Source organism: Paramormyrops kingsleyae, chromosome 17, assembly GCF_048594095.1.
Source record: "Paramormyrops kingsleyae isolate MSU_618 chromosome 17, PKINGS_0.4, whole genome shotgun sequence".
NCBI classification, from domain to species: Eukaryota; Metazoa; Chordata; class Actinopteri; order Osteoglossiformes; family Mormyridae; genus Paramormyrops; species Paramormyrops kingsleyae.
In genome coordinates, this window is record NC_132813.1 from 15922798 (window position 1) to 15944363 (window position 21566).

Genomic DNA, 21566 nt, shown 5'->3' on the forward strand with positions numbered 1-21566 from the left:
ATAAGAATGATGCCGGTGACGGTACACGCAAAGCGAAGCTGCGTTTTAATCGCGGCTCCTCCCGCAAAGCTGGGTGGGCGGGGTGTGTACCTTAAACAGATGGGATGCAACTATTGTCCCCAGTCAGGCTGCGATTCCTGCGTGAGGAAAGCGAGGCGGGCGTATGTGTGACACTTTTCCGAGCCGATCCTCTGTAACACCTAAATCCCTTTAGGACGAGACGGCTGGCAAGTTTTAGTACGACGCCTTTGCGAATCGGCCTCCGGGGCTCCCTGTTCCCTACGGCTGTCCTTGGCGTTTGGACGTGGATCTCAAACCCTCCCTACTGACGGATGTCAGCGGCGCTGCTGACGGACGCTGCAGCTTCATTCCACGGCGCTCCGAAAGGCGAAGAGCCGGAGAAACCAGACGTCCACCACAGACAGACATTTTATTTCCAGTCCAGCGGCAATGCCGGGGTTTGATTACAAGTTCCTGGAGAAGCCGAAGCGACGTTTCCAATGTCCTTTGTGCAACAAGGCTATGCGCGAACCCGTGCAAGTTTCCACATGTGGACATAGGTTTTGTGATACGTGCCTACAAGAATTCCTAAGGTAAATGATAGAATCAGATAAGATGACTCGGATGAATCAGATAAATGAATTCGTTTATTTGACAGTTTAAGATGCGTGCCTGTTATGCGTCTTCTGACGTGCAGGCTATTGTCGGACTTTCCATGTCTAGATTTAATGGATTAAATAATTAAATGAAGCATTTAGTCAATGATTTGATGTTTTTTTAATATCGCTAGCCATGTCTTTATCCTTGAAAATAACAAATGTACTTCTGTCAGCGAGGGCATTGTGAAATGTCAAAGGGAGTTCGCACCCTTTCTTATGTGCGTCTGCCTTCTGCTTTACCTGGGGTAGGAGGCGTTGGGTCAGTAAGAGACAAGCAGTCCAAAAAATGTTCCAGTTGCAGTATGGTCATTAATCACTTTAGTGATCCGTCTCACGCGGCTCGCGGGTTTTAATCACGGTTATCAATGCTGCCCTTTCACTTTTATGTCAAGCTGCCCATATGTAAGGGCTAGTTAGGAAGTCCTTTCAGAGGCGCTCCCTTGGGATCCGGCACTGTGGTCTGCGCCCGTGGCTGATATATGTTAATACGGCGCCTTACATGCCATATGGTCATACGTTATGCTTGCATCTATTTAAAATAAATCTATGACAGAAGACTACTCGTAAACCAGCACTCCTTTTTTTGAGAATGCTGTTTTATCCTTTTTTTTTAGTTTAATAGCGTGGTCAACTTGTGTTTCTGTGTTTGCCTTTTATATCTATCCTGTCATTGTTTGAGCAAATGTCAGCTCTTAGTTGGCTTCTTCTGTTGAAATGTCTCCAGCATTTGTTGAAACGTCTGTTGTGGTTTGGCTAAAAAAATTCCTGGGACAAAGACAAAGTTGTTTTTTTCCAGATTTGGATTTTCAGAAATGTTTCATGTGTTGTGTGGACATAAATAATGTTATGCTGACATAAATAATGTACCTGTGAAGGTAAAGTTGCTGATCAATGTTTTGGGAGTGTAATAGACGCGTAATTGGCCCTTTCATATGAGCTGTTCCTGTCGTGTACTGGTGCTGGGCTCGTTAAGTCGTGGGTGTTTCTGTTTGTTTACTTGTACCTCTTCCGTTTAGTGCAAAAATTCACGCAGATAAAGCTCTGTGCTTTCAGTTTTTATAAAACTGCAGGGACACCGTTCGCTGTCCGTGATCAGTCTGTCTCTGAGCTCCTCCTTAATTTTGCGAAGCACTTGGTTGTTCATACTGGCGATGCTGGAGTGCGGTGCCTCGATCAGCTGCTGTAGGCTGCGTGGCAGCTGGAAGCACACATGTAAGCGATTATGCACGGCTGTCGCTGCTGATGGCAGGCGGAGCTGCAGCGTGGACTCGTTTGCGTGTGCGTGTCTGCGTCCATGTGCGCCTGGGCAGAAACAGCCCCGGGATCTGCTTCTGTCTGCCATGTTGGCCCCGGGCGGTCTGTCGGCCCGCTTGAATGCCGTCCAGACAGACGGGATTAGCGCAGTTCCACTGTTGCCCCCATCGCCATCGTCCCGGACCGTACGGTCATTTGTTCGGAAGTAATCTGTGCTACCCCGGTCACTGCGGGGCTTTGCGGACAGGGGGCAAACGTGACTTTCTGTACCCAACCCTCATTAGTTGTGTTTGGTGACTAAACACATTGCTAAAGGGTTTCTCAGGAATTCCGTGGTGTTTATTTTCCATTGTAGCTGCATGCAAACTTTGCTACTGTTTTCTTCCGTGTGGTTTGTCAGTTGTTTTAACAGTGGAGAAGGGATAACACCTAGTCACAAATGTTAGTATAGGCCTAAATAATAACTGATTATCATCACTGTTATTTTATTTTTAATGTATAGTTAAGGTCTCAATCAACCTTCAGATCCTGAACCACACTGAGCAATTCATTTGTATTGATTGCTGTAGATGAACAGAGGGTCCAGAAGGTTCCCTTAAGAATTTCAGCACTTCAGGTTCTTGGTTCAGTGCTGAGTATTCCTGAAGACACCGGCTCCTGGTCCGTGTGTATTTGTGTTTACATGACTGTCGGGTATAAGTGAATGTGTGGGCTGGCTTGGATGTCACTTGTCACCTGGCAGTTGTTACACTGCTCCGGTGACAGAACGACTTGGAACCAACACATGTCAAGTAAGGCCCTGAGTCTTGTTTCCCAGAATGCACAGCTAGTATCTGATGGAAGCAAATGCTCTTTGCCATACTTTCGCACAGCCACCTCCGAGTCTGTTTCTCACTGTCATTGTCACCTATATGCCACTGTCCATGAGAATTGTTAGGATCTGACCCTGCTATCACTGTTTCTGTTATTAATAATAATATGTGTACATTCTCCACTAAGCCTTTGAAATACAGTGTAACTAAAGCCAAATTCGGAGAATGCGACTGGTGACTGTTTACAGAGAGTGATTCGCCCAGACTTGCCGTCCTGCACTGTTTCTGGCACTAACAGTTGCCCCAGGACCCACCCATGCCTGCCTTGTGCAACAGAGTGGCATAGCCCCCAGAGAACTCTCTGGAAGTGTGAATAGAAGGGTACTCCCTGGCTTAATTGCTGGGTGGAAAATGCTTCTTTTAAGGTGGCTATGTTCAGTTTCGTCCCAGCTATTTTTATATAGCGCCCTTCCCTACCATATGAGTCAAGCGGGTGCGAGTTTTTGGTTGCCCCAGGAAAAGTGGGTGATACCTAGACAGGTGTGTAAATGGGGTGTGGCAAACTTGGTGTTGAACTGGGGCCTGCAGAGTGGGCTGATCAGACCGTCTAATCGGGGGGGTAGAAAGCCTCTGTGGTGTGTTCAGAGAGTTAAGGGATTCCCTATGTGTTGAGTGTCCTTAGCAGGTTAATGATGTCACACCAGGTGGGACTTGGCATATTAGCATTGTTGCCGTGTCAAGAGAGGGGAGGGGGGGGGATATGGGCTTTGAGAAGCAGATTATCTGTGGGTTAATTCAAGGGTGCATTCAAGGTGCTTGTGTGGGTTGGGAAAGGGAGGGAGCATCAGTATAAGAAGGCTGGGTTTGCTTAGAACAAGACGAGCATTGAGCACGTTGCGATTTCCAAAGCTGAGCGGAAGCCTGGCGCCCCGAAAGTGTGGGCGACTCCCAGGCCGCGTTTGTAAATATTACAGACGGCTCTCCTGAAAGTTTGGGCTCCTCCGGGCTCCGATTCTTTTGTCTCACAAGAGGCGCTTGTTCTGCCTGTGTGCCTCTTTGTCTACAGCCGGGGGGCACAGCTCGTTGTTGCCCCCCCTCCCTTGTTTCTCTTTGACACCCCAGTCGTAAGTCTAAAGCCTCTTTGTCCCTCTGCAGGCTCCCCAAACCCAGTACCTCCATCAAGACCCTGCACCCCGACACACACACACACACACACACACACTCCTTCCGCCTGGAAATGATAGCTTGCAGCGAGCGTACAATGAGCTTATTGCGACGGAAGGCTGAGTTTAAAGAGGGGAAAGGAAGGTGATTGATGTGGACTCCCGGGGGGGGGGGGGGGGGGTTAGGGATAAAGTGCTATTGGTCTTTCAGCAGCTGGGGGAGATTGGGGTGAGTGTCAGTTCTCTCCATTAACACCCAATGAATTGACTTCTGTCCATTGTGTTTGCGATTTATTGGGGGGGGGGGCGCAGTGTGGAGCCACTTTGTCTAGTATGATAGTGAAGGCTTATATGAGGAATAAATGGGGTACGGGGGGGGGGCAGTGGTGCCCAGAGCCATGTAGGAGCCAGGCTTGCCCTGCCATATTTGAGGGGGGGTTGCCTCTGAATGGCTCTGTGTGTAGGTCTTACTCACTGCCTCTATTGATCCCTAAGAATCAGAGGGACATCCTGTCACAGGCGCCCCAGCCTCATCGGAGACTTACGGCTGTTTGAGAGAGACAGGCTCAGCACTTTCCCAATAATTCCTTTGGTAACTTTCCAGTTGACAAAATCGCCAGACTCTTTTCAGTCCTCAGCCCACAAAGCGAGTCCTTATGGCCGTCCTCAGTTGGCCTTATTGATGTTTTCACACGTCCGGAGTATTACAGAAGGGCACTGGCACCACTGCGCCAAACCCAGTCCAGTCAGCCAACTCGACTTCACTGGAGGCACAAATGTGGCATGTCGTGTGACTGGCCATGTGCAGCCCAGTTTTTATTTCCAAGTACATGTCAGATAATGGGAGTCAAGGTGGGAGTCAAGGTGGGAGTCAAGGTGGACCTGTGTGGTCTGATGGCCTCTGAAACCTGCACCTTGCTTTCATGGCTTACAAGAACAAGCCTGCTGCAAATGCTGAATCGCAGCCTTTTGTTGTCACACTAGCAGAGTTAGCCTCACCTTTTAATAACTGACAAGGACAAGCAGAGTTTACAGCCAGCCTTGCTGGGCAAGTTTAATGTTTAACGCGATTGTCCTTCCTGTTCATGCAGGTACAGGAGGCCTGAAAGCCTGAGTGCTCCTGTGACAGACTGCCTGGATAGGCTAAGCTCTCGGCTAAAAAGTTGTTTTCAAAGACTCTTATCTCTTCCTGGGAGTTCGGCCATGTTTGGAGTTGTGCCTTTGCTGTTGTGGCTTTGCAGATGTTTGCCCCATCAGAGATAAGTCCAGTGCTCAGTGTTCTTCGGAAAAAAATCATCTAAAAAAATTTATCTTGTTACTATTAGTAGGGTGGGTGCTGACTCTATCCAGTGGCATCTCCTTATCTGTTAGAGGAGGACTTTGAGACAGGAGATGGAAAATGTGAAAGGTGGGATTTAGAAATCAAGTGTAACAAGGCATGTTGAAATGATGGGTGGGAACAGGGTGAAGTTTATCCTCCTGGACTGTGAAGATTTGGAGATTCAAAGAACAGACATGGATGAGAAAAATGAGGATGAGGCTGAGATCCTTTGCCCCATGTGACTACAAGAGGGTAGGTGGGGGGGGGGGGTTGCTCTAAGGACTGGATGATGTCATCTTAGATGGGTGCCCTGAGGAGAGGGAGGGTGTCCCCCGTTCTCCTGCACGGCTGCCCGTGACCTTTGTTCCCTCTACACATCAGGCCCAAACGGCTCCTTGAGTTTGTTTGCATACTTTGCGTTAACAACCAGCAAACTCTCAGGAATCACAAGGCCTCTCTGTGAACGAAGCCAGCAGAGAGTAACACGAATGTAAAGTGGCTCCACTCAGCATTGCGGCGTGGACATTATCCTGAGCTGGAGTGCCCCATTACCCTTCATATAACAACATTCCTGTCCTTTTCCACGCTCCTAGTGCCCCATTATTCACGGTGACACTGCATTCCGGACTTGCCCCCCCCCCGCCCCCTCCCCATGTGGAGCAAATGGTTTACTAACTGAATAAGTGAGAGCAGTCTCTGGGGCTAGCGGCTTGCCCCGACGTGTCCGTGGCCCCGGGTGGCTCTTGTACTGATGGAGATTGCGTCCCACCGGGCAAACACAAAGGAGCGGTATTCCAGCTATGTGCTGGAGCACCTTGTGCCCTCACACAGCAGGGCGGGGGGGGGGGGGGGCAGCGGGCCTGGGCAGCCAGCATCCCTCGATTCCTGGGCGTTCGCCAGCTGGACCGGGCATGCAGATAGTTGCCTGGAGCAGGTCTCCGAGTCGGATCTCTGAGCAGCGTTTGATTCTAGAGTTAGATTCTTCTTCAGAGGAAGATGGCTTTCAGTTACAATTCGTAAATAAATCATGTTATCATGAAGCAGATACAGGTACATGGTTTATCTTTGGAGCCAATACATCAGAATTCCGAAGTCTAGTGTGTACTGGCGCGTCACCCTAATGTGAGGTCAGATTTCTGCTGCTGTGTGAAACAGCTGAGTGGTCTAAGAGGTAAAAGTGCCCCCACCCCCGGTCCCTGATGCATATCCGAAACTCTGGCACGTGAGGAATCTCGGCTGTGAATGGTGAGCAGCTGGCGGAGCAGGGAGCGTGGACCACTTCGGTGGGGGGGGGGCTTCACAGCTCTGGGGAGCACCTGTCTCTGTGAAAGGCCCCCTTTTTGAGCAGAACAGGTGTCAGCTGAACAGTTAAACCTCACACCCTTGCCACCCCCCCCCACCCCCGCCACATTGGACACACATCCGCTGACATCGTCCTCTTGGAGGGACATCAGTGGGACGTAGCACCCCCACATTCGCTTCCTTCCTGCGTGGCAGCCCTCCAGCCTCGCTCTGATCTCCCCCAGCCCCCGGCCCACGTGGCCCTCTACCTCCGGCTTGAGCACAATGCACAGTGTCTCTAATCACAGGACTGGGGGTCTGATATGTTTGTGGTCATTCTTCGTTCCACAGTGGAGACCGGATGCCTGGACCCTCTACCGGCTTAATGCTTTTTTTTTTTTCTTCACCCGATCTGCATACCAGTTCCAGCTAAGAAGCAGCATTTGCCTTCCCCCCCGCCCGGAAAGATCACAAATACTGAGAAGGGCGGACAGGAAGCATATGCTGCCCTCTGTTGCTGGTGGGTTGCTGTGGCATTGCTGTAAGGTGTGGGGGGGGGGGGTGTTGCAGGTGGGGTCAGAATTTAGCTGTAGCGAGTCGGAGCTGTGTGGTGGGGGCACGGGGCCAGCGAACCTGTGATCATAGTGGAGAGTTCAAACCAAAAGCTGCCAACGCAGAGTTTGTCCACAAGCAAGAGACCTTTGACCTTTGACCCTGCTACCTGAGGGGGCACGGACCCAAACGCACACAGTCCCTCTCTGTTTCCTTGGTTATTTCCAGCTCACTCCGTCCCATAATCTGAAATCCCATCTGCTCGGTTCTGACCTTCTCCCCCACTGCATGTCACTCCTGGTGATGGTGGTGTCCGCGAACAATGCGGGGCGGACACCAGCCGCGCCATAAGGTGCAGTCTCACAGGACGCTGCCCTGCTTAATGAAGGGGCGGCAGGGCATTCTGGGTAATTGTGAGGACAGGAGTGAGAGAAGTATTTATGCTCCCTTTCTGAATGCATGCATTCATCCATACAGTGCAGGCTGCTTAAGTAGAGTCAGGAGTCCTTGGCCTCAATTGGTCCCTCCCCACCCTAATTCACACACTCTGAGTAGTCTGGCCTTTACTCCAAACTCCAGGCGCTCTTTCTGGGTATTTTTTCCACTATAACATTTACTCAATGTAAACTCCATTCCCACCCATTCGCTGTTGATCCCGCAGGTTGGGTTTTGGGAGATCTCTTGGTTTTGTGGGGGAAGTTCCGCATGTCTTTGGGCATGCGTGTTGCCGTGTGTAAACACCTGACTCAGATCTCTTCGGGGAAATCGAGACACGGCTGCTATGAATTTTGTTGTCATTCTCTGCTCCGTGAGTCATACTCTGCACTGACGATTCACATGCCTGTACAGGTAATGACGCCCCCCCCCCTCCCATACCTCTGGCAGACTCTGTGCGTTCTACCATCTCTGATTTGCCTTCAGATTAAGCACCGGCGTTCTAAAACGCGGTCTAGGTGCTCTACGGATGTGCCACGTTGCATTTGTGCACCATGACTCGATCACCTTCCCGCCGATCCGGCACCATGGTCTTGGTGGTAGAAGGTGTCTTATGTAACGCTAGAATTTTGCTGGATGCCTGGAGTCGAGTTACGGGACTTTGAGCAGCGTCACTATGGGGGCGGCTGACTTGATAAGCGACTTGACACTGATAAGGTGCAAGTACGCGTTTCGAGTCCGTGTCCGCGGGGCCTTTAGGGTGTACTCTCCTTCGAGAGGAGGAGGGCTGTCTGTGGGGAGGGGTTAACATCTCGTCTGGATGTAGTGGTGCTCAGCGATGCCATCCCTTAGCAGTAATGATAATAGTGGGCTGTTATGTTTAACCACTGATTGGCACGTTTTGGGCCCAGTAGGCGGGCTGCTTCCCAGAACCAGCCTAGAGACGCCCATTGAGTCCAAGAAAGGTCCACAGAATATGAATGGTGTGAGTTTGGATAAATGGCCTAATCGAGATTCTTTCCATGAGTGTCCAAACCCAACCAAAGACTAGAAAAGTCACTCCAGACTGTTGTGTCATTCGAGGTCTGGGAAAAACCCAGGCGGCTGAATCGCATGCAATGCACCTCGACAAAAACCCTTCCCAGGTCATTGTCTGCCACTCCAACAATCGCTGCAGGCAATGATGTCAATACCGGCTTAGCCTGAATGAGAATGAGCCCAGGCAGCCGGCCCGGTTTACACGTGAAGTCACCCGCAGAATCCCTCCATGATTTAGGATGGTGCTGGTGTCCTGATTGGGGCTTCCATGAAGTACACTAGTCCCCACACCTCAAACTCACACAGCGGCCATTGTCCTAACGGTACTGTCTCAAGGCATGAAGGAACTGGTATGTAGGTATCCCACAATGCCCCAGTGCACCACTGACTGTGTTGTACTAGATCCTTTGAATTTTTCAGCAGATGGAAAAAGTGAGCTCCTAGTATTAGCGGAAAGAAAACAATGCCTGCTTTTGTCAGCTTTTTGTGAATGGTTTGCAGACTGCCGGTTCTGCAGCCGTGTAAATAGCATAGTATGGGTGAGCGGCGGCATGATTTTGTTCGGCTCCGTTTTCAGAGGTGGGAAACGACGAGTTGTGACAGTTTGCCATTGCGTGCCGTCGGAGTGGCATTGCGTTGGTAACCAGCTGCGTGGGCGGGGATTCGGATCCTCCATCTTCAGGGAGAAAATCCAGGTTACTGGATGAATACAGTCGGCTCATCCTTATGGGTAGGAATCGGACAGGCTGGTACTGGTGGCTAGGCAGGTTCTGCTGTAGGAATGACTGTCTGGTGCCACGTGCCGGTAAGACAGGCGGGCGAGCTCCACGTGGCACCGCCGGGGCCAAGCAATCCGTCATGGGGATTATCTGCCCATCCCACCTGCTGTGGGGAGGGGGGTGGGGACTTGCAGTAATCTGGTGGTCCTGGTTGTTTTGGGGCAGCAGGCCGGGATGCCGCCAGCGACTCGGCACTCCTGTTTAAAGGGGGACCATTACAGGAGCAGAAGGAAGAGTGACGAGGGGTTTTCTCGAGGCTTGAGGGTCTCTTGTCTGTGCCATCAGCCTCATTTACCAGCTCGTCTCTCAACGTGCTCCTACGTTAATTTGACTTCCCCAGGCTGGATGGACAGAACCGCAGCCTTCCAGCGGCTCTTCCCACGGAAATGGCAGAGAAAGTTTCCCAGTGGAAGCCGCTACCTTACGCAGCCTGGGGCTACCCTGAATCCCCTTTGATGGTGATTTGTGGTGACAATTAGCGAGAGGGCGGCCCCTGTGAGCAACCAGCTTAAGCAAAGGCGGGTTAAGGAGACGCCCAGTCTCACTCTCCCGGGTGATTAACGAACAATGACACGTCCGTTTGTGTTATGAAATGCTGGGATACGGCTGCAGATGTGGTTGTGGATTATTGGTGCTGCAGTTCAGTGTCTCAACCCCCCTGCAATTTCCCGGTAAGTAATACCCAGGTGGCAGCTGCGGTGGGTGTGTCTCACGGCACACTGATGCACCCCCCCCCCCTCGCCCGCGACTGAGGTGTTGTGATGGGGGTCACAGCAGCCAATCAATGTGCAGGCTGAAAAAAAGGCAGAGCATGCTCCCTGAAGCTGCCCCCCCCTTCCCCAGCAAGCCGCTAATAGTTTGCAGTTGGAACGCCCTCACACACACTCCCCCCACCCCCACACCAGCATCTCCACATCTTCCTAACGATCCTCCTAACTTATCAAATGGAGAGGGAGCACCTGACTAGAGACACACACCTGGGTGCCAAACCTGTTTGCCAAAGTCACCTCGGGCAAAGCTGGCCTGGCACGAGAGAAATTCGTGGGTGCCCGTTAAAACGCCTATGGAATTTCAGGGGGCGTGGCTGGGCCTCTGACTTGCGTTTTTGGTTTTGTCGCTACACAATTTTAGGGCGTGGCGGACCTGCATATGGCCCTCAGCTGCCAGAGCCTCTCTGTCAGCAGCTGCTCCACCCCAGGGCTGTCCTCCCGGCGAAGCTGTCTGCCCTGGGAGCGCTCACGTTAGACCGTCTCTGTAATTAAAACGACAATGTCGTCGTGGCGACACCCTGGGACACCTCATGGCCACCCGTGGAGTGTCTGTCTCATGTCAGCGGACGCGGAGCTCGGCGGTTTGATGCCTCGTGTGTTCCTGTTTCAGAGGGGGCTCGCTGCCCCCAGCCCTGTATGTACTGCTTAGATCACTCTCTGCTCCCTGTCCACTGAAATATGCTTCATTTGCACCATATCATACAGATTAAATGGGGTGGGGGGGATATGGTGGGGACATGCATATGCAATTTGCTGACTTGGGAGTTTTTTTTGCATTTGTGCTGCACCAGAAAGCATTTATTTTTGTCAGCTGGCTAGCCGGGCCTCGATCGGGGAGGGCGGATGATAGGCCACGCTGAAGTCAAGCCTTTGCTGTATTTACGTCCATTAGCCGTGTTAGCGAGGGTGCGTGTTAGCGGCGTGAGGCAGGCAGGGCGACCACCCCCCACATCTTCAGCAGGCTCTGTGGCTGAACAGTAGGTGGCGTGACGGTTTAGGATGTCACCATCGCCTGATGGCTTATGGTTATGGCGTCAAATCTTAGCAAAGTAACTGCTACTGGACTCTACCAACAATCTGAGCTCAAAGGAACCCAAACCTGATATGTCACTGTGTGTAGTGGCTGTGACCTCAAAGGTGAGCAGAATGACCAAAATATAGCAGCCCGGGAAAAAAACTGGGACACTTTGGTAGCTATGGAAACGGCCGTCCCCTTCCCTGCAGCGGCATGTGCAGCCTGGACCTCCACTGATTCTAGAAAATACCGTGTTGCATAAATGGGAATTGTGGTTAAGGGGCAGATGCTGCATCATCAGTGATGTATGGCCATGGTGTCCTCCATAACTCGCTGATATGTCAGGGATTCACCTTCAGCACGCCTGTAGAATTTACCCTTTTGGTGAGTCATCCTTCTAAAGGTCAAAGTTCGGTTTCCGCAGCGATAAGCTGGCCCTGTGGGGTGCCGCTGTACCGCAGAGCGCCATCCGTCTGGGCTGCGCTGCTGCATGGAAAAGCAGAGGTTGGTCAGGCGAGGAGAAGAGGTGCTTTATTTCGCCGGGCTGAAATTTGAGACACCAGGTGGTATTACTGTGCCAGGTAATCCCGCCCCCCCAACAAAAAGTGGGCAGAGAACTGCATGAGCCTCTCTCTGGCGTGCCCCGTCCCTCAACGACAGCCACCAATGTCCAAGTAAAAGCATAATCAGGAAAAAGTGGGACACGGCGGCTTCTGTTTCCATTTTGTGCCCCAGTCTTCCATAATTAATACATTACCCATAATGCAATGCACATGGCTGACAGTTTCTGTAGTGAAAGAGAGAGACTTGATGGTCTCTCATGGTTAACTGATGAAACAGAGAGACACAGGACGTGGTGGCTTACTGTGAGCCATACGGAAGTCGTGTTTGGCAGGTAGGCAGGTTCACTGTGGCCTGGCGTCTCGGCATCTCCCGCTCCTACACCATTCCCCCCCCCCCCCCCCACCCAGCAGGCCGGGAAAAATAATGAAGGCACACTACTGGGGGAGCGCCGGGGGCATGGGGGGGAGGCAGCCGAGTGCCGGGAACAGCCGCCACATGCTGGCGGATTTGGGGGATTAGAGGGACTCCCACCGAGATGAAACGTGGTCCCTGTGCTCAGGAGATGGGTGGGGTTCGGGGCCCTGGGGGGTTACGGGTTTGTTTAAGGTGTTGGCATAAGGTGTGCTCTTGCTGATGAGCAGGGCACCAGCGTGGGAAAGCCGTCCAACAGATCCAGGAGCCGCGGGGCCTGGCATTCGGTAGGTTTCTAGAAATTTCTCAGATCGCACTCATACAGGGGTACACAGGCCGGCGTGCCTTGTACTTTGAAGCTCTCTGTGATGCTGATTAAAGCTCAGCTTTAAGCCAGGCTAATGCCTGTGTCTGTCTGTCTGTCTCTCTGTGTGTGCATCTATGTGTGTGGGTCTATGTCTGTGTGTGTAGGAGCCCACACACCCCTCCGCACCCAGCCCATTGCCCACAGGGTCTCTTCCCCCAGTCTCGTCACTATTTAAGGCCACATCGACGCCCTGGTATCAAGGTGTGGCTGTTGGTCTGGCGCCTGCAGATCAGGGGACCCTCTGCCACAGAAGATAGTCTCCTTGACCCTGTCAGCCAGTCTGGTGCTGTGGGATTGCCTGGCGTATTGGGGGCGGTGCTGAGAGCAGGTCCCCCCCCCCCCCCCCCCTCCCAATTTGCTTGCTAATGAGCTGCCGCAACTTTGAGCCACATGAGTGAGGTGCTGTGATCAGCTGGGCCTGCATTGTGCTATGCTGCCACCGCGTTGACGCTCTGTGCGTTAGACGCCCTCACCTGGCTGTCAGTCCAGCCCCCTTGTAGCCCTGCGGCCAATGGCCGCCTGTTCAAACCTGCCCTGTGAGTAACTAGCTTTGACTCGTCATCTGGGACTGTCCGTGTTCTCTGGGGTACCGTGTCGGCTGAGCAGGAAATGTTTACCACAGGTGCCATGGTGATGTGGAGGTGGGAGTCACCCTCGGCTTACTGTGAGCTGATTTCATGACAGTCCAACACCCATTTTTAAAGCCCAGATATTAGTGGCCTGAGGGCTTGGTGCCCTTCTGATCACATGGGGGATGTTGTGTCATGTGACTCTGGTTAGGGGTGTCTGTGGGTGGTGGTGGTGGTGGTTGTTGTTGTGGGTGGGTGGGGGGGGGGGCATTGCAGAACATGTAGTTTGGAATCCAAAATTACCTGTGTGTCTACAAAGCAGAAAGTTGCAGAAAACATCTGAGTTGCAGGCCTTGAGGGTGTGAGAGAGAGGAAGTGACGGAGAGGGATGACTCGGCCGTAATGCCCGATGCGTGCGTGTACTGTGTAACGCAGTCTTTTCCCTCTTTTGTGTGTTGCAGTGAGGGGGTGTTTAAGTGTCCCGAGGACCAGCTCCCATTGGATTATGCTAAGGTAAGCCAACCCCCACCATCCATCTCTGCTAATTGCATGAACTGATGACTGATGACCCCACCCCCCCCCCCAGTCGTGGTGGACATGTCCCCGAAGTGAAAGCTGATTACAAACAGAGCTGCCTTTGTTCCCCACGGTCCCTGAGGAAGATGGCCACCAGCAGAGTGTCAGCAGAGCTGGTGTCAGCGGAGCTGGTTTTGCGTACCTGTGTTGCGTCTGAAGTGTGCCTGCCTGTGAGGCCTTTGGCCTGCTGTAGGAGCTGTCTGCCTGTGAGGCCTCTGGCCTGCTGTAGGAGCTGCCTGCCTGTGAGGCCTCTGGCCTGCTGTAGGAGCTGCCTGCCTGTGAGGCCTCTGGCCTGCTGTAGGAGCTGCCTGCCTGTGAGGCCTCAGGCCTGCTGTAGGAGCTGCCTGCCTGTGAGGCCTCTGGCCTGCTGTAGGAGCTGCCTGCCTGTGAGGCCTCTGGCCTGCTGTAGGAGCTGCCTGCCTGTGAGGCCTCTGGCCTGCTGTAGGAGCTGCCTGCCTGTAATCCCTAAATATTTAATGCGATTTCATTGGAGGGGCCAGTCTGGCCTCCGAATCTGGGTCTCCGCTGTCGGCCAGGACTCAGCCGTGGCGGTCTGCCCTTCACGGCACGGCAGTAAATCTCCTGGCTCTTCCTGCAGGCCCCCCCCCCCCCCAGGCGGTTTAATTACCCTCCTCCCGGCTCTCTTTGTCCTTTTCATTAAGGTTTAATCAGTGAAAATGTGCCGTCTGGCTCCCGTTTACCCTGCGTCACGGCGACGTAGCTTGCGGCTGAGATGGCACATGGCGAGGGTTAGGACGCTGTGCCAGCCACACGCAAGCCCGCGGGGGCACTCCTGCCAGGGTCTCGCACGTGCTGGAGTCTGTGCGGCCGGGCCGAGGTGTTGCTATGGCGACCCGCCAGAAGCAGGAGTGTGCTGTGGATGTCACAGCCTCCTGTCCCACCCCCTCCCCCATCTCCCCTAAAGCCATCCACCTTGATGAAGACGGTTGGGTGTGAACACACAGAAACTGCTCTGAGCAAATCAGGTATCAGTCATGGGGGGTTAAGCTGCAGGCGTTCCCCCAAAGATTTAAAGGCTGTTGCCACGTGATTCTGTGCTTTCCCTGTGAGGGACAATTAAGCAGCCAATCAGTTATCTCTGTGGATTTCCCTGCTCTCGAACCAGTGGCTGTTGCTGGGACACTGTAATTCCGCATGCGCCCCTGCCTTGCACCAACACAGGCCCTCACCCCACGGGCCACGTGCAAACGAAGGCAGGCTTCACACGCAGTTCACGCCTCCGTCAGTGTCCCATGAAAACCCGGACTCCACTTCGTTGTGATGTGTGTGTGTGTTCTTACATTTTATTAATTTCTAATTATCCCCAGGGCTATATGCTAACTATCTATGCATTTGGAATTAGAATCCAAGAATTTCCATGCTACTAAAAACACGCATGTCTTTAGAATATATGTGTATACTGTGTGCACACGGCACTGTCTAAGGACGGGAAAGGTGTCCCTCAGACCTTGTCCTCTAGCTCCTGCTTGAGCTGCGTGTCTCTCAGCGGGCAGGCTGACCTCCGACTGTCTGCAGCCTCTCACTTCCATCCTGCATGACAGATTGTTTTGCTTTGGTTTCTTATCCTGCATACTGTTGCATGGGACTGATTCCACGGCGTCCATAAATCAGAGATAAAGGGTGAACTAAGGCAGAGTAGATTTCCAGACTTTACGGAGTGCCTAAGAAAGTCCATGATCATGTGACAGGAAGTGTTTTCTAACTGCTACACAAAGAGATCATGCTGGTCCCACATGATAACCGTCTGGACGCATCTGGTGCAGAATTCCAGAAGTATGCAGGCACCCTGAACACGTGTCATAGGCGTAACCTTTGCCCTCCTTACGTGGGGGTCGGTATCCCTGCAGATCTACCCCGACCCGGACCTGGAGCAGCAGATCCTGTCCCTGGCCATTCGCTGCATCCACAGCGAGGAAGGCTGTCGCTGGAGCGGCCAGATGAAGCAGCTGCAGGTGTGTGGGGTCTTCCTCACGGTTCTCTCTGCGGTCCCGTGGGATTTTCTTTATTATAAACGTCACCATGGAAACACCCTCCCACCCCCTTGCGGTTCCAACAGAGTCACTTCTCCACCTGCGCCTTCAATGTGGTTCCATGCCCCAACCGCTGCGCCGCCAAGCTGACGCGGAGGGACCTGCCCGACCACCTGCAGCACGACTGCTCCAAGCGCAAGGTGAAATGCGAGTTCTGTGGCTGCGAGTTCACCGGCGAGGCCTATGAGGTGAGAGCCCCTCCCCCTGCTTCCCCATGACCCCAAACCGGCCTCCAAAGCCCTGTCTTCATTCCACTATGCGCACACTGCACGTCTCAAACCAGGGATCTCTGAAACTAAATGGATTTCAGTTAACTACTTACTGAAAATAAATCTCCAGTCTGTGGGTCTTCTGCTTCATTCCAGCCAAGCTTCCAGTGCGTCCAACATTCTGTGATGTTTGTGCTGAAAAATGTGTTTTTAAGGGCAGTATTTCTGTAAAAGCTCTCTTTGATCCAAACTCAACAGCGCTGACTTTGGTGGAAGCCCCACCCAGTCGATGAAAGCCCCCTTGTCGCTTACAGGGCGGGAGGCCTAGTGTGCCGGTGCCTTTTATTTATAGACCACGGTAGGCTGTTTAAAGTAACAGGACAGTCGGGCGAATGAAAGGGCAGCCCTGTGGTCCTCATAGCTGCCCCATTGTCCCTACCCAACAAGAGAGTCACTCCTGAGCATGAGCTCACTGCAGTCACTGTTATCTTTTATGGCGTATTCGTTCTTGGTCTTGGCCAGCCCTGGCCGTGCTGTTAGCAGGCACAGAGTGCATCAACAGAGCAGGCAAGGATCATTTAACAGACTTGCGTAACTAGCTAATGGACGTTTAACCCATGTATGTAGTCTGACATATAGAAAAAAAAAATGAATGTGGCTTTTCTTTCCATGAAGTCATAATGGAATTTGAACCAGCAACCTTCTGGTGTTGGGGTGTCCTATGGCCCTGAATGATGGAGTGAGACACGTCCTGTAATGTAAACCCCTGTCCTTTCTGTGCCCTCAGACCAAGACATCAATATTATTGGTGATTATCCCGTTGTGGTTGGTTCTGTTTGAGACGCCTTGTAACATGACATGAATTTCTCCCCCCCCCTCCCCCATGTCTCTTCCCAGAACCACCAGGGTATCTGTCCCCAGGAGAGTGTGTACTGCGAGAACAAATGTGGGGCACGGATGATGCGCCGGCTCCTCTCGCAGCACAGCGTGTCTGAGTGCCCCAAACGCACACAGCCGTGCAAGTACTGCGGCAAAGAGTTTGTCTACGACACCATCCAGGTCAGCCCCCCCACCCCCAACCCCGGAAGCTTTCTTTTCCAGTTCTTTTTTTTATTTTCCCCATCTTCACCAGCCCAAAATCCAATTTTAGAGTCTGCTCAAGCTTGAAATTGTACAAGGAATGCGGGATTCAAAGTTAGTCAAGGTTGTGTGTTATTGAAATGTTGCTTGGTAAGTGCTGCACGGCGGGGGGGGGGGGTGCGAAGGGGGGTCCATCTCCATATGGTCTTTCTGTAATAGTGCCCCCCCCTCCATACTGTGTTGTCGACTGGTCCTTTGGTTGTTGGTGTGTTTGCATCCTCCTTATTGATGGCTATGTTGATCAGTAGGGTAGTGCTGGAGGAGGGGGGGGTAGAGAACAAGCCTTGCTCAGTACAGGACTGGGGCAGCACCCCCCCACACCGCTGTTTGTGCTGCCTAACACACTGCATCCTTGGCTTCAGCAGCCCAACTATCGACATTTCAATTTGGGGGGGGGGGGGTTCGTGATTTAACACCCACCTCGCGAATGATGATTCTGTTGACTATGAATTTGGCTTTGGGGTTTAAAGCTGCTGGATACAGCTGAACTAGTCAGGAACGGGGGAGGAAGCTTGATTCCTGGCTGAAATATATTCTAACACCCTGGGGGGTGGGGGGGGTTCCTTTATATTTTTGACTGATTGCCAGTGTTAGTTTTAATGACTTAGTCTAGGGGTGCATTTCAGGTTGCAGTGACAGATGGCGGGGGGGCTGCCAGCTGTTCTGCCATTGCTGACTTGGCTTCGTTTGCTTTCCCACGCAGAACCACCAGTACCACTGCCCACGGTTCCCAGTGCCCTGTCCTAACCAGTGCGGCACACCCAACATTGCCCGCGAGGACCTGGCAAATCATGTGAAGGAGAGCTGCGGAAGTGCTCTGGTGCTCTGCCCGTTCAAAGACGCTGGCTGCAAACACCGGGTAAGCAGCCCTAACGCTAATGCTAATGTTAGTGCCCTCCAATAGGCCCTTGTGCTAATGCTACTCCCTTAGCATTAATGCTAATGCTAATCCTACCCTCTAAGCAATAGTCCTAAGACTGACACTATTCACTTAACCCCAACCCTTGCATTGCTCCTATTTACCTGGCTCTCACCTAGTCCAAGCAACTTCCATCACTCTGCCTCCTCAGCCCACTGGTGCCTTGTTTTTTCCATTAGCAACAGTCATCCAAAATTAGTTTAGCTAGTACTTTTTTCCAGTTGAGGATTGAAGCATTTTGCACTCATATTTGCTTATTTCTTCTGCCTGCTGTCTCCATGCTTGTCTGACTAATCTGCCTGATATACATGTCTTTCTTACTACTAGTACAAAAAAAACAACAATAATTTATATCTATAACTGCAGGAGAAGTTTTTGAGTCAGAAGGTTCCACGTATGTCACATATAAACTAGCTGGACTTTTTGGTTTTCCATCTGAACTTTCTCATGTGTCTTTTTTCAAAAACAAGAATGGTTCTGGAATTCCAGAAGCATTGCACGACAGATGGCCGGGCTTCCCTACAGTTTAGACCCCAGTAGGCAGGGAAAAAAACACACCCAGGCATGCAGATGTTCTGCAGCGCTCGGAATGGCAGCTGTCCAAAGGCACGAGCAGTATTCCAGGAGTAAAAGACAATACATTCCTCTGGGAATTCTCAGCATGGAAAGTCCCTACACTAGACAGCTTGGGTATAAACATGCAGCTGTCTACAGTGATGTTCCCAGACTGCAGCCCTAGAATTGACGAATGGGCCTTCGATCACTTTGAAATTAGTCTTTTTGTGGTTCACAATCAATTGATTCACACTTGAAGGACCTGACTTGTGTCATATCCAATTAAGTTAGACTTCAGTTAGGTAGTTCTGTATAGGGGGAAAAAAAGGCAGTTCAGAAAGTACTGCAGTTCAGAATCCCTGCCCAGGGGCAGACGCCCCATAAAGCAAGTGTAGACAGCTACCGCGTGCCTCCAAAAACCAAGAAGACAGAATTTCCAGAAGTTACATTGATGGATATGAAATAATATAATTTTAAATGATAACAGCATTTTTGCCATTAGTAATTTTAGCGGCAGTTTTCAGTAGAGACAAAGGCGACCGTCCCCCATCCAGGCTGTAATGAACTATTCCAGCCCTGAGACTTCATGCCAGCCAGGTTTCCCTTCACACTCGAGCCCAGGGGCACTGGTGGCATGCGCAAGTTTCACTTCCAAGCCATCCAGCAAAGAATAGCGTGACAGAAGAAGAAAACAGTGCAAAGATACAAGACTAACATGTCTTCACTCGTGTCTTTCATACTATCCCAATAGAGTAGTAGACAATTTGTGAAAAGATGTGGAGAACGCAATTAAATGAATGCATGGAAAAATTCAAAACTAACATTAGCCTAAAAAGAGCAAGAACAGAATAAGAAACTCTGTTAAATAGATGGACTCAAGCAAAGCCCCATTCCTATTTTCCCCTAGAGCAACTAAACCCTTAAGTCCGCCCCTGTCTCTACTATGGAACTAACCTCACTTTCTGGCCCAAGAATTTAGTCCTTGTACCCAACCTCCTTCATTTTTTTGGCAGTGCCCCAAGCTGGCGCTTGGCCGACACTTGGAGGAGACCACCAAGTCTCACCTGACCATGATGTGTAACCTGGTGGGACGCCAGCGGCAGGAGCTGCTTGAGTTGCGGAGGGAGGTGGAGGAGCTGTCAATCAGCCACGACGGTGTGCTGATCTGGAAGCTGTCCGACTACTCGCGCAAGCTGCAGGAGGCCAAGCTGCGCAGCAACCATGAGTTCTTCAGCCCCCCCTTCTACACCCATCGCTACGGCTACAAGCTGCAGGTGTCTGCCTTCCTCAATGGCAACGGCAGTGGCGAGGGGACACATCTCTCCATTTACATCCGCGTGCTCCCTGGAGAGTATGACAACCTGCTAGAGTGGCCTTTCTCCTACAAGGTGACTTTCTCCATCCTGGACCAGAGTGACCCCTCACTCTCGAAGCCTCAGCACATCACGGAGACCTTCAACCCTGACCCCAACTGGAAGAACTTCCAAAAGCCATGTAGCACCCGCAACTCACTGGATGAGAGCACGCTGGGCTTCGGCTACCCCAAGTTCATCTCCCATGAGGAGATCAAGAAGAGGAACTACATCCGAGACAACTCCATCTTCCTGAAGGCCTCCATAGAGATTCCTCAAAAGATAATTTCTTGAGTCCAGAATGCTTTCGGGTAGGGAGCCGAGACTGATGGGAGTTCGTCCTTCTAACAACTCTGTATTTTTTCACCTGAACTCTGCCTCGATCCAGCAACTCCATGGGGGAGCTCTGTTCTGGACAGTCTGACCATGGTGGATTGGCAGCCATTTTTTTGGCTGCTGATCTGAATTGGACAACAAGATGAGTCTTTGGTCTGCAGAACCATCGCTCTCTGCATAGGTTTAATTGATTTGTTTCATGTTTGATCTGCAACAGGAAGCCTTGAAAACTCAATAGTGCCTCGTAGTTTTAAATGTGTTTGGCGTCTCAGTCTCTCCACGATGCTGACATGGGAGTGAGAGCTGAGAGAGACATTTGGTCAACGTCTTGGGAGAGCCAGCCACCAAGAACGTTTTGATTGTCTTTCATGCACCAGTTAGACCCTCACAGCTGTAGAGGGATGGATGGATGGAACCCCACTGAAGCTATGGACATTGAATTGAACACTCATACACACTTGAAAATGTGGTTGTTTTTGGTTTACATGTATACACAGGTACTCCCTATTCCAGAAAATAACAATGGCTTTTCTCCGTTATGAGACTGTGAAATTCATTGACCACTCCCACTGCTTTTTGCCAGTGACTCAAATAAGACCTCTCATTGTGTTCCAGAAGCTTCTTAACCTTTGAGCAAAGAGGGAGGCTACATTGTTAATAGTGGGCAGCAGTTCTGGCTCTTTGTACACTGACATTGGACTTAACAGCCATGGAATAGTGGCCGAGATTCATCTACACACAGGGTTAACATTGATTTTAGCATCTATTGCAAAAACTATTACACAGTCCTTCCAACATCGTGTTGCTAGTCACAAAAACCTCAATCCCATGTGATAAGTAACTAATATGGACCAATTTACGTTCGTGTGGTCTTAAAAATTGCTGTCCATGTGACCATGCCACTGTCCATTGGGCTTTAGCTTCTTAAAATTTTGAGTAGCTGGCAGAAATGGGATGCTAGGGCTTCAAACATACGGTAGCCATGTGCTATCACACATTACCTGGACCACCATGGGGCACCACCGCCTTTGTGGTAGAGCAGACAAGTGGCCTTTGAAAAGGCTAAGCTGAAGGACAGCTGAAAAAGCGATTTCTATAATAGGCCATTAAAGGAATTATCAGTATATACAAATATATAAATGATATATATATATATATATATATATATATATAAATGATATATATATATATATATATATAAATGATATATATATATATATATATATAAATGATATATATATATATATATATAAATGATATATATATATATATATATAAATGATATATATATATATATATATATGATATATATATATATATATATATAAATGATATATATATATATATATATATAAATGATATATATATATATATATATATATAAATGATATATATATATATATATATATATAAATGATATATATATATATATATATAT

General features: G+C 50.7%; 1 protein-coding gene across 1 annotated transcript; it reads left to right on the forward strand.

The window, feature by feature from the left end:
• Nucleotides 1-94: 94 nt before the first annotated feature.
• On the forward strand, nucleotides 95-21297 carry traf4a (tnf receptor-associated factor 4a). Its single transcript, XM_023818164.2, has 7 exons — nucleotides 95-593; nucleotides 13452-13503; nucleotides 15435-15539; nucleotides 15644-15805; nucleotides 16724-16885; nucleotides 17670-17825; nucleotides 19454-21297. The coding sequence occupies exons 1-7, from the start codon at nucleotides 451-453 to the stop codon at nucleotides 20084-20086; spliced, it is 1413 nt and encodes a 470-aa protein (XP_023673932.1). The 5' UTR covers nucleotides 95-450; the 3' UTR covers nucleotides 20087-21297.
• The last annotated feature ends 269 nt before the right edge of the window (nucleotides 21298-21566 follow it).